At 36.8% G+C, this 13,376-nt stretch overlaps 1 protein-coding gene across 1 annotated transcript in view; it reads left to right on the top strand.

Moving 5' to 3' along the window:
• bcr (BCR activator of RhoGEF and GTPase) overlaps positions 1-9,198 on the top strand; it is a 69,103-nt gene extending 59,905 nt beyond the window's left edge. The window contains 9 exon segments of the mRNA XM_058759296.1: positions 678-809; positions 4,153-4,212; positions 4,283-4,392; positions 5,196-5,290; positions 5,293-5,334; positions 5,443-5,577; positions 5,670-5,775; positions 6,270-6,432; positions 6,630-9,198. Of these exon segments, the coding sequence (XP_058615279.1) occupies positions 678-809; positions 4,153-4,212; positions 4,283-4,392; positions 5,196-5,290; positions 5,293-5,334; positions 5,443-5,577; positions 5,670-5,775; positions 6,270-6,432; positions 6,630-6,719 (933 nt within the window). The 3' untranslated portion in view covers positions 6,720-9,198.
• The last annotated feature ends 4,178 nt before the right edge of the window (positions 9,199-13,376 follow it).

Genomic DNA, 13,376 nt, shown 5'->3' with positions numbered 1-13,376 from the left:
TCTTCTGACACTGGCAGAATTTCGTCGGAAGTGAGATTTGATCACAACAGCCATTAATCGGCTGTCGGTGAACATGTCAAACCAGCGATCAAAGACTACAGATTTTAGCCTAGGATTATAGGAATCTTTTAGGATTTTAAAAATTTGCCTCAGACGACCAAATCGTGGCCAAAATCGCACAGTGTGAGCCGGGCTTTAAACTGTTTTGTGAAGCAAATTCAGAAGTTTTTTTGGTCAGTCTCTGTTTTTTATTATTAGTAACAATGTTGTTGTTATTATTGTTCTTTTTATTTATTTATTTACTTTAAATTATTTTCCCAAAAAGATGTTCTCAAGGTAGCTATGCAGTGTTTCCCATACGTTGATTTATTTGTGGCGGGCTGCCACAATATCCACATCGAACGCCACAGCCTTTATAAAATATAATGTTAACAGCTTTATTGGGCATTCAGTTGTATTACAGTATGCGACAGTTCATAGAGTTGAACAGATCTGAAGTGCCAAAACTCGTCTGAACGCAAACTTGACGCAATTACGTCATGAATATACAAATTAATATATGACGTCACCTGCCGCCACAAATCCTGTGGGAAACACTGCTATGTATATATTTCTTATGTGTATTTGTTGTATATATTCTGGGTAATGTAGTTTCTTCTGTATTGTTTCTGCCTCAGGAGTTTGAGATCGAGTTGGAGGGCTCCCATACATTACGTCTACTGTGTTACGAGAAGAGCTACAACAAAGCGAAGATGAACAAGGAGGATGGAGAAAGCACGGACAGAATTATGGGCAAAGGACAAATCACGGTATGATCCTCACTGCAACAAATGTAACAAACACTGTAACAAATTTGGTTGATAACTACGGAAGCCTGTTTCCACCACTGAATAAAAAATAAAAAAGGCAATTGCGACTTTTTATCTCAGAATACTGACTTTTTTTCTCGCAATTGCGAGTTTATATCTCGCAATTCTGACTTTTTTTCTCGCAATTCTGACTTGAACTCTGACTCAGAATTGCGTGATATAAACTCATCAGCCTTTTCCCCCTCCTCAAAACTGGACTTTAACTCGCAATTGCGAGTTTATATTGCACAATTCTGAGAAAAAAAGTCAGAATTGCGAGAAAAAAAGTCAAAATTGCGAGATATAAACTCGCAATTGCGAGATAAAAAAGTCGCAATAACCTTTTTTTTTTTTTTTATTCAGCGGCGGAAATGGGCTTCCATAGATAACTGTTATTTTGGTATTACTATTAAGATTCTGAAATAGGTTTTTATAGTTCATTGTAATTTTAGTTTAGGTTTTATGAATTTTGTTATGTGCTTTTGTCACCTTTATTAATTTTTGTTGTATTTCTGTTTAGATTTATTTTAGTTTTAGTAATTATAGTACTTCAATTTAAACTTTAATTTTAATAAAGGCAACATTTTTCATTTTTTTTTAAGTTTTTCATCTAGTATTTATATTTTATTTCAGCCTTACTGCAATTAGCAAAATACATTTTTATAGTTTTAGTTTTAATTAACAATAACGACATTGGTTGTTACCATGTTGACTTGACTTTAAACTGGGCTATTTATACCAGACTTACTAATGATTCACACAACCCACTTACTAGTCGTTTTTACAAATCCTTACAGGTTAACAGGTTGTGGGCATAAATTTGCTTGCCTCTCATATGAGCTATTGTGAGCTAAGTGTCATTCTCCATCTGGGCCCTCAGTGGGTCCGGTCAGGTATATCTGCTCTTATGAGAGACACAGTCCCAGATGGGGTCTGGCCTTTATACTCCAGGCATTTAATCTGCTTTTTAATAGGTAGGGTGTTATTCACTCTGCCCTGGCTTTTTAGGCATCAATTCATCCATAATTCATGTGTCCTGTCTGAAAATGTCACACTCAAAACAACGTCAGATCAGCTGACCTATCAGTCCCCTCCCCAGAGAGGTTTGTGGGGGTCATACAAACAGCGCAAAATTCTCTCGCCTTACAAATGATTGCTTGTAAAGTCTAGGTTTGAATGCTTTTGGTTTCAAAGCGTCGGTTGGTGTATCATGGAGGAAGGGGGAGGGATTAGGGGGCTGTGATATGATCCCTCTGTAGCGCCCCCATCAGCCAGCTGTGAAACTCTTTGGGAAACTCTGCTGTAGTCCCTAAGTCATGAAATGCATTTTTGTTGGGATCATCTTTCTTTTGTTTATTAAAGTAATGTGGTCTTTGTGAAATCAAATAATTTTCTTCTTAAACATTATGATGATTTATTGCTTTGCTGTTTGGTTTTTAGTTCTCCTTAATCCCAAGAGCACTTTGCAGTGGTCTGCCAACAAATAAACAGCTCGACTGCTCTATAGATTTGTGCCATTGGAAATATAATAGGTAGATTTAAAGACATAAAATGAAAGTGTTATTCATTTTGTTTTGTTTTTTAGTTATTTCAATTTTATTTTTGATTTTCAATTAATTTCAATTAAGTTTATAGTTAATTTAGTTTTTAGTTTACATTTTAAACTGTTGTTTTTAATTTATTAGTTAATTTAGTTTTATATTTTCATTTTAGAATTTTAGGGCTCGTAATGTGTTAACTAATATTATTTAAATGCGTTAAACGCTGTTACGTTTCTTGTAGGCATTGTGTAGTGTATCACTACATAGTGACATTTTTCATGTTTAATGTTTATAATTTATTAAATTCAGGGTCTAAAACTAAAATTAAGCTATTTTCAAATCATGAAAAATTAATAATTAATTAATTTATATTTCAGGGTTTTTTTAATAACAATAGTGCATGGCAGCAGAATAAACCTTTAAGAGATGCTCTGATTGGTGCACTGGACATTAGAGGCTGTAGATGGGTGCATGGGTTGGGGCAGGGCAGGGCAGCTTACTCAGACTGAGGTAAGTCAAGGGATCATCTATTACGAGCTGGACGTGCGGAAAGAGAAAGTTATGCAGATTTACAAAAGGAAACAGTGTCGAGACTGTAAAGAAGGACATAAGAGCACATAAGTCAACAGCAACAGATTTTGTGATTCTTAAAGAATCTGGATGAATCGTCAATGTCAGCATTTGCAGTGCACAGGGTAATTGGATCTCTGTAGCTTGGACCGGACCGAGGATTTATTATTGTTAAAAGAGCTACTTAAACGATTCATCTGATACTGAAGACCCTCTGAATTATTTGAAGGGAAGACATCTGGAGCAGCCATGGATCTTTTGAGAACACTTTATAACCCTAAGGATCTACAAGATCCATATCACACCACATCCTAAGGGATTTCCAATTCCAGCCAAAGATCTCTGCTCGGGTTTTGCACAGTACAGGAAGGAGATGAGTGAAGATGAGGTGGCAGGACTGGAACCTCCACCCGTCGAGGACTGTGATGTGGGGCTGGTGGAGGCTGTGGCCGTAGACATTTCCACACAAACTGCTCCGGCAGGCAAAGCAACAAGGTTATGGGGCCGTGTACAAAATGTCTTGTACAGAAGAAAGGTAAATTAAGGGGGAAAAAATGGTTGTGTATGGGTAACTGGTTCAGTAGTGACAGCAGTGTATTGCAGTGTGACATGAAATTTCTCTTTATTTATATATATTTATATATTATAACTATTATTTATGATGCTTTTGAGATGTTGCATATACAAATATATGGTAATAGTAATAAAGGTTAATTAAATATTGCATTTGTGTGTGTGTAGGTGGGCATTGGTGTGTGGCCAAAGCCCCAGTACTCACTCTTTCTCTCTCCCTGCCCCGTTGACAGACAGGTTGTAATGACTGAGATGATGAGATTAGATAGCAGAGCAGGATCAGGCCTTACACGAGACCATATGGAGATTAGGCCAGGATGAGGGAAAGGAACACGCTGAACTTGGCCCACTCCAGATGGCTGCACGTTTGCTTAGAGGGGTCAGAGAAATTGGCTGGTGATGTGCAAAACTGCTGTATAAGGAGAAGTGGCAGAATGAAAAATGTTCACATCACTTCAAGCCCTTCATAACATCTGTGGTGTTTATAACGGATGTGTAGCCAATCCAAAAGCCCTCCAGATCTCAGAAAAGACAAATGTTCTGTGTCTGTGTTGGAAATCCCATTGAATTTTATGGTTCTTTTTCTGTTTTTTTTTGTTTTGTTTTTTGTTTTTATCCAGTTGGATCCTCAGATGCTCCAGGGTAAAGACTGGCAGAGAACAGTCATCCCTATGAATGGGGTAAGTGTATCCACATCTGCTCCTCTTCTGTAATCCTACCATCTAACACTAATTACAAATTTTTCTGAAGATTGAGGTGAAGATATCCATGAAGTTCACCAGCCGGGAGTTCAGCCTGAAGAGAATGCCCTCACGGAAGCCCATGGGTGTGTTTGGAGTAAACATCTCCACAGTGACAAAGTGAGTCGGCACACATTTTATATGAGGATAGACGTTCCCCAGAAAATTATTTGATCTTTTCTACAAAAATGCTGCAAGTTATCGTGCTTTTTCAGGTATTCATTGCGTCAAAGAAAATTTGAATATTCAGTATAGAGAATTATAGGCTTCATAGAATTCTGCCCTTTCTGTGCAGTGTTTGTGGTCGGATTTGATTGACAGTAATGAGAATTGCCTGTAATGAGCTTCCTAATGGGTTTAAGGGCAGAACCAATTAATGCTATAAAGACAACATGACAACACCAGTACATATGCTCAGACCCAAACATGTGCATCAAAGCCACATTAGCAGCACCTACCGCTGATTAATGTAAACGTAAAGGCATTATTCTGCTTAATCTCGTTTTCATACAATGAAAATGTACAGTGAACACAGGCTGTCAGTTTCCAAAAACACACAGAACCAACTTCTCTGAAGCTGCATGATAGCTTTATTTGAGAAACAGACACAGTTAAACACATTTAAGCCATACTTTTCAAATCTTATTTGCGTATACACTATTGTTATTTTTTTTTAAATAAATTATTACTTTTAATGGTAGCGTTATGTATTTAACGGTAACATCTAATATTTTTAATATATGCGAACACAAATAGTAATGGTAGCTTTAAGATCAAAATGAAATGCTTAAAATGACAAATTTTACATTTTTTGTTTTGTATATCCCATTTTTGCTGAATGTAAGTTTAAAAAATTGTAGTCATTGCTTTACTTTTCATTGGTTTCATTGGTTTCATGATGCTGGTATTATTTCTTGTCTCAGACGGGAACGCTCTAAAGTGCCCTACATCGTCAGACAGTGTCTAGAGGAAATCGAGAGAAGAGGAATGGAGGAAGTGGGCATCTACCGTGTCTCAGGGTGGCCACTGACATCCAGGCACTGAAGACTGCCTTTGACACCAGTGAGTGTCCATCAAATTTGTGTTTTATTTTTACATAGAGTTATGTCAGACACATCCAGTTAGCTAGTTTAGTTGCTGATCTCTCTCTTTGTCTCTTCACTGTAACAGATAATAAAGACGTGTCAGTAATGATGAGTGAGATGGATGTGAACGCCATTGCTGGAACGCTCAAGCTGTACTTCAGGGAGCTTCCTGAGCCCCTTTTCACTGACGAGCTCTATCCTAACTTTGCAGGAGGCATTGGTGCGTCAGTTGTTTTTACTTGGAAAACACATTGCTAAGTATTGAGCAGGCTTGGCTTTGTGAAGGTATAACTATGTGGATTATGTCCTCAGCTCTTTCAGACAGCGTCGCTAAGGAGAGCTGTATGCTGAACCTCCTACTGTCTCTACCAGAGCCCAACCTGGTCACCTTCCTCTTCCTGCTGGATCATCTCAAGAGGTAGACAAGATTCTGATGACTTTGACAGTGTTCTAAAGAGGCTTAATAACAAGAAAGACATATTTCTGAATGACTGATCTATAATAGAGAACATTATATATAGATCAGTGGTCAAAATCCATTGTTTCTTGAACGTTCATTTGAAGAAATCAAGGGTTAAGGTTAAGGCTATGATTGGCTGATAGAAACGTTGTTCCTGCTTCACTAAGTGCTGCTGGCATCATGATCAAAAAGTTTAGTTGTGTGAATCTTACCATCAACACATTTCAGTTTTCACCCCCATTTCAATAAAAAACAGACTACAGTATATTATAAGAAAATTTATTATTATTATTATTATTAATATTTAAACATTTTTGTAATTAGAGGTAGAGAAATGTAAGTAATTCTAATTATTGTAGTTATTTTTACGTTTTGTAATAGCAAACTGGATGCGTTCATACACTGATCATCTTTATTTCCTATCTTCCTGTTATTTCTCTTTTTGTTTCTAGGATTGCAGAAAAGGAGAGTGTAAACAAGATGTCTCTTCACAATCTGGCCACCGTGTTTGGCCCGACCCTGCTACGACCTGCTGAGAAGGACAGCAAGATCCCCACTAACCCCACGCAGCCTATCACGATGGGGGACAGCTGGTCACTGGAAGTCATGTCACAGGTACACGATAAAACCACAATTAACTGACTATTTACAATTCAAGGACTGTGGACATGATACCAAGCACCATTAAAAATCATTTAAATGTGTCTGTGTTTGGAAAAACAATGGAAAACACGTTTACAGTAATGCACTAATGTTTTATCCATTACTCGTCTCCTGATAGTTGCATAATTCTGTCTCCTTTGCTTCTGTAGGTGCAAGTTTTGCTGTATTTCCTTCAGCTGGAGACCATCCCGACGCCAGACAGTAAGAGACAGAGTATCCTGTTTTCTACAGAGGTCTAAAGGAATCCTTATTCCCATTGTAAGTCTCAAACCGGTGAGAGAGGGATCAAGCGAGCATGTCCACCCACTGGGTATAACGGACACTGGAATGCACAAGAGCAACTCCTCCTGGGCAAAAGCAGGAGTGCTTTGCCTTTCGCTCATTTTCTAGCTGTTGCCACTAGGGGGCGCTTTTAAACGTTAAAGAACTGGACTTGCTCGGAGCACCTATTGAATATTACTGAACCCTCCGCCTATTTTCCTCTGAACATCAGTGTCCGTTCAGCACCTTCGCTCTTCATTTTGTGACTCGGATCCCTGAGCATGCTCTTGCGTCCTGTGCGTGGGCCTCTACTAGTCATTCGTGTCAGCTGGTGACAGTGAATTCTGTCTCTTCTGACTTTTTTGTGTTTGTCCTCAATTCGCCTGTCCCCACTGGTCACTGATGCTCTTTCTGTGCTGCTACAATTCAGTATCCAGCTCCAAACCGTTCCAAATTTTGGATCCTTTTATACAATAGATAATTACATGGCAGTTCAACGTAGTTCTTATTGCAGACTCTTAAAAGTCAAATGAATAGCTTCTGTTAGTGTATGTCAATCATTACAAGAGCTTAATTTAGTAGGATTTCTGTGTAGAAGATGGTGTTTGGTTCAGTTATTGTCAGTGTTGGTGTGATTCTAAGTTAAGATAGCATCGAGAAACAAACATAAAAATGAGAAAAAACCTCGCTATTATTTAATTTTCCTCTTTTTTTTGGCCCATACCTCTCTATCAAGCAATATTTAAGTAATCATGAGTGTGTTCAAAACATTCATAGTTTTTTTCCCTCATATTTTGGGAGAGAGAGAGAGAGAAGTACTTTACCAAAAGGGTCAATATATTTTTCTTTATTCTGATTTTTTTAATGGAATACACATATAGAAGAATTATTATTTATTTGGGGACGGATATCAACATCAGTATCTTTTCAAAGTATGTCTACGTTTATCACTAACTTATCCGTGTTATGAAGTACTGTAGATTCCTTACATATCCTCTTAATTTTCCTGTCTTTTTGAATCTGTGAAAATGCTCAGAGGACAGCACACAACATTAGCGTTTCCCCTGCCGTATATCTAGTGTTGAGAGATGACCAAACAGAGAGGTTTTTAACTCTACCCTGTCTTTCACATCCGCTCTCTCTTTAGCTTCACAGCACACTGTGGTTTATGTCTCGCTGAGAACCATACAGCAGTGCCTCTCTGTCTCATCGTAAGACATTAAGGTTAAAAAAACAACGCTGTATATAGCACAATCTGTTATTCTTGAATCCTGTCAGATTGTTTAATGAAGGAAGGGTTAATAATGGATGCAGTACAGGAACAGTACAGGTTTTCTGTCTTTATAGCAATTCTGTTAATTATATCAGTAAAAATGAATGCTCTTAAGTTTATTAGATCAGTTAACGGTGCTTTAGTTACTTTATTTAACATGCAGGCATGTTTTTTTGATTTAAAAAGTGTTTTTTTATGTTTGTGTTGTTTTGTTTTTTTGTGTTGTGCGTTTGAGTTGTAACGTTAAACCAAATTCTGGCTACTGTAGAAGAGTTTTTGAAGACTTTATCATGCATACAAAAAGGGGTGCAGCAATCGAAAAGGAATTTCTGTTAATCCACCATCTGAAGTCTTTTGTTTTTTCGTTAACGTGTGCAGTAAAGGTGCGTCTGAGACTTTTCATCTTGTCTGTCCTCTTTCTTGATTGTCGGCACTAAATTTCCTGTATCTCGCACCTGTCTGAACTGAAGTCAGCATCACATGTGGGTTTCTTCCCGCCTTTTTTTTTTGTAATATGAAACTCTTGACATAAATCAAACTGTGATCTATTGCTATCAGAAGGCATTAGGTGATTCAAAGCATTCCCATTGTGTTAATCGCTTATTTAATGTGCTTTTTATAGATTGTTGAATGTTACCGAGTTAGGAATATTAGACATATGCTCCGGTTCGATGGGAGTGATACAGCGCATGATGTTTGAGAAGCGATTTCTTTGCACTGCACATAGTTTAAAGACTAATGTGATGAAATTTCTTAGAAACGTAATGAGATTGTATCACACATGGTGAGAAACGTCTACAAACAAATTCATGAAAACTTGCATTATGACATTATAACCTCCAGATTTATTTGTATTCGCCAAGTATAACAGTTTTGAATTGATTGGTCATGAAAACACTGCAAGGGTCCATCTGTGTCATCCATTATAATGTTCTGATGATTTATGTTGAAACCTTGCCTTTAAACACATGAAGACATGCTGGACAGCCACTGGGACAGGCTGTGGATGCCCTCCCCTTTTCCTCTTAAGGTTTTTGTCACTATTTATTCTTGCTAATATCTTAATGTTCTGGTTATAGGACTGTACAAATAGATAATGAATTCTGCAGACTGAAACGTTTGGAAGGCATTTGCGGCCTATGTTTATACACAAAATGTTGAATAAAACCTCCTGTATATGAATACATGCTGTTTCATGGTGTTTTTTTTTTTTTTTTCTTCTTTTTTTTCTAAAACTATTTGATTGTATTACACAGTGAGAAAAATCTTTGACATATTCTGGATACTACAGTGGTTTGATTTAAATTTTGTTAATTTATTCGTTAATTTACTTTTTTGTGCATGTTTATTGAAGAACGTGTTTTGAAACGCTGTATTTAATGTATCTATGTGTCCACATGGGGGCAGCACGGCCTTGCTCCATGTTGTTCATTTATTTTATTTGTTTAATGCGTGATATATTATAATTTATGTATCATTTTTTGGGGGAAACCACGCTTAATATGAGACTGAAATACCTGTCTTGAGAAACAACAATCGAGCAATAGCAGACGAGGGGCAGAGAGGTAATTTGGATATAGTTCATTATACTCATTTGACTTACTGCTTTTTGCATACAATATAGAGAAACACGTACGTTTCGACAACAATGCCGTCAATTTGTCAATTTCTACCTCTCCCTTTTCTCCAGTTTCTTCCTCTTTTTTCTATTTATTGTATATTTGTCGTGATATTTACCTCAATGACGTTAAAAACAACAACGTCGTTTCATCGATGTTTACATGCTGGATGTTGTCTAATATAGCACTGTTCAGTATAGATTAGGTGAAAAACACTTTCTCAGATCACATGACTATTCAAAAACAACACTGAAGTTATTAAATTTATCCTGAAACACTGCAAATGCAAGAGCACGGATGTTGATGTAACACGAATATGAATTATTTTATTTATTTTCCCAATTGTATAGTCAATTTCTCATTTCTGTAACACTTTATAGTCTCTGTTTTTCGTTACAGAGAGCATTCTTTCTTATTTGAAAGTATTCATCAGTATGTCATGATGACATTAGGAAAGACGGCAGCTTCCTTTGAGAGCAGAGTAGTAGATTTTTGGTGCTTTATGTCTAGGCCTTTGCTTTTGCAGCGGCCACACAGTCCTCCAGTGGTCCGATAAGAAGTTCTGTTTCCTGTTCATAATATGAGACTCTGAGCTTTGAGGAACAGGAGGGATGGACTGAGTTAAAATACAGAGTGACATTCTGTCATAGAGCTGTTATGGGAGAGAGTGAGAAGGAGTGTCATGTCGTCTGTTTGTCTCTGATTACTCGTGTCCACAGTTCTATCTCTCTCCTCCGGCTGTCGCTCCTCCCTCAGCAGGCCAAGAAAGCTCTGACCGTTACAGGGTGGATGGGGTCAGATAAGACTATCCCACTCCCATCACAGTCCTGCCTGCTCCGAGAGGCCTGCTCCCTTCAGATTTCACCAACTCTTGTTCTGTTCCTCCTCTCCCACTTCATTTCCATGTTTGCTGACTTCAAATGTGTTGTTTTTGTTTGTTCATTCTGTCGCCTCATCTTGCAGGCCAGTTTGTTGATCCTTGTTGTGTCTGAGTCAGTTTTGCTCTTGGCTGGTCACCAAACTTGTTCAAACCCACCCACCCTTCATGTCTGGTATCTGTCAATCACTCAGTATCACTAGTTTGCCATTACTGCATGTGACCCGATGCACGTTTCCTGTATGCACAGTAAGACAGATATACTCCCTTAATCTTGTGAGGGAACTTTTGTATTGAGCTGTATGTTGTTAATAATAAAAAAAGTTTTTAATGTGCAAATGTAGTGATTTATGTTGTGATGCTTATTTTCTTCATATTATCTATTAATTTATTCAGAAATGGACAATTTTTTAAAATAAAATTTTTAATTATATTTAATATTGATTTGTAATTCTATTAATATTTAATTTTATTCAGATTGTGACATGATTCCTCCGAAAAGTAATATTTTTTAATTAGTAAGTCTTTATATATGAAAAATAAATAAATATTAAAATGTATTAAATTAATATAAGATATTTTGTCCTTTTTATGATGAGGGAAGGCTAGATCAGGTTGTAAAATGCAACTTCCCCAAAATATATTAATTAATTAGTTTGTTTCTTTATTTGTAATAATAATAATAATTCTTTTTTTACCTTCGAAAAATGTGTGTGTGTATATATGTATGTGTATATATATATATATATATATATATATATATTTATATATGAAGAATTCATTTGCAAAAACAGATGACTCAGTTTTTAACAATTCTCAAAAATCAAGTTTTTTCATTGTGCATTCCAATTCAGACTGCACTTGGGTTATTTTGATTAGGGACAAAATTACTAAAAAATACTAGCTAATAAAACAATAAAAACATGATAGCATAATAAAAAACATATTTTTGAAAAAAATGTATCTGTTTTTGCAAATAAACTCTTCATATACAGTGGTATGCAAAAGTTTGGGCACCCCTGTAAATTTTCATGATTTTCCTTTATAAATCATTGGTTGTCTGGATAAGAAATTTCAGTTAAATATATCACATAGGAGATAAACACAGTGATATTTGAGAAGTGAAATAAAGTTTATATGATTTATGGAAAGTGTGCAAGAATTATTTAAACAAAATTAGGCATGTGCATAAATTTAGGCACCCTTGTCATTTTATTGATTTCAATACCTTTAGCACTGATTATTAGAACTCAAAATTGGTTTGGTAACCTCAGTGACCCTTGACCTCCATACACGGGTGAATCCAATCATGAGAAAGTATTTAAAGGAGGCCAATTGTAAGTGTTTCTCCTCTTTGCATCTTCTCTAAAGAGTGGCAACATGGGAGCCTCAAAACCACTCTCAGATGACCTGAAAACAATGATTGTTGAACATCATGGTTTAGGGGAAGGATACAGAAAGCTGTCTCAGAGATTTAAGCTCTCAGTTTCAACTGTGAGGAACATTGTGAGGAATTGGAAGACCAGAGGCACAGTTCTAGTTAAGGCCGAAGTGGCAGACCAAGAAAAATCTCAGATAAGCAGAGGCGCAGGATGGTGAGAACAGTCACAGTCAACCCACAGACCAGCTCCAAAGACCTACAACATCATCTTGCTGCAGATGGTGTCACTGTGCATCGTTCAACTATTCAGCGCACTTTACACAAGGAGATGCTGTATGGACGAGTAATGCGGAAAAAGCCTTTTCTCTGCACACGCCACAAACGGTGTCGCTTGAGGTATGCTAAAGCACATTTGGACAAGCCAGCTTCATTTTGGAATAAGGTGCTGTGGACTGATGAAACTAAAATAGAGTTATTTGGGCAAAACAACGGGCGTTATGCATGGCGGAAAAACAACACAGCATTCCAAGAAAAACACTTGCTACCTACAGTAAAATTTGGTGGCGGTTCCATCATGCTGTGGGGCTGTGTGGCCAGTGCAGGGACTGGGAATCTTGTTAAAGTTGAGGGTCGCATGGATTCCACTCAATATCAGCAGATTCTGGAGAACAATGTCCAGGAATCAGTGACAAAGTTGAAGTTGTGCTGGGGCTGGATCTTTCAACAAAACAACGACCCTAAACACTGCTCAAAATCTACTAAGGCATTCATGCAGAGGAACAAGTACAACGTTCTGGAATGGCCCCAGACCTGAATATTATTGAAAATTTGCGGTGTGATTTAAAGCGGGCTGTCCATGCTCAGAAACCATCAAACCTGACTGAACTGGAGATGTTTTGTAAAGAAGAATGGTCCAAAATACCTTCTGCCAGAATCCAGACTCTAATTGGAAGCTATAGAAAGCGTTTAGAGGCTGTTATTTCTGCAAAAGGAGGATGCACAAAATATTGAGTTAATTTTTCTTTTGTGGTGCCTAAATTTATGCACATGCCTAATTTTGTTTAAATAATTCTTGCACACTTTCCATAAATCATATAAACTTTATTTCACTTCTCAAATATCGCTGTGTTTATCTCCTATATCATATATTTAACTGAAATTTCTTATCCAGACAACCAATGATTTATAAAGGAAAATCATGAAAATTTACAGGGGTGCCCAAACTTTTGCATACCACTGTATATATATATATATATATATGTATGTGTGTATATGTGTGTGTGTGTGTGTGTGTGTGCATAATTAATGATTAAGTTAAAATTTAACTTCAAATTTAGTAAATGAATATCGATGAAAGGAAAATGTTAAAACTTTTAGTTTTTAAGTCACTAAACTGAAACTTCTTGGAAATGGTATTAATAAAAATTCAGAACCACATCAAACCAACATAAATATTTCCTATTCTTTTTTATAATTAGATAACTC

This window comes from Onychostoma macrolepis, chromosome 21, assembly GCF_012432095.1.
Source record: "Onychostoma macrolepis isolate SWU-2019 chromosome 21, ASM1243209v1, whole genome shotgun sequence".
NCBI classification, from domain to species: domain Eukaryota; kingdom Metazoa; phylum Chordata; class Actinopteri; order Cypriniformes; family Cyprinidae; genus Onychostoma; species Onychostoma macrolepis.
This window is presented reverse-complemented; position numbering and strand designations above follow the sequence as displayed.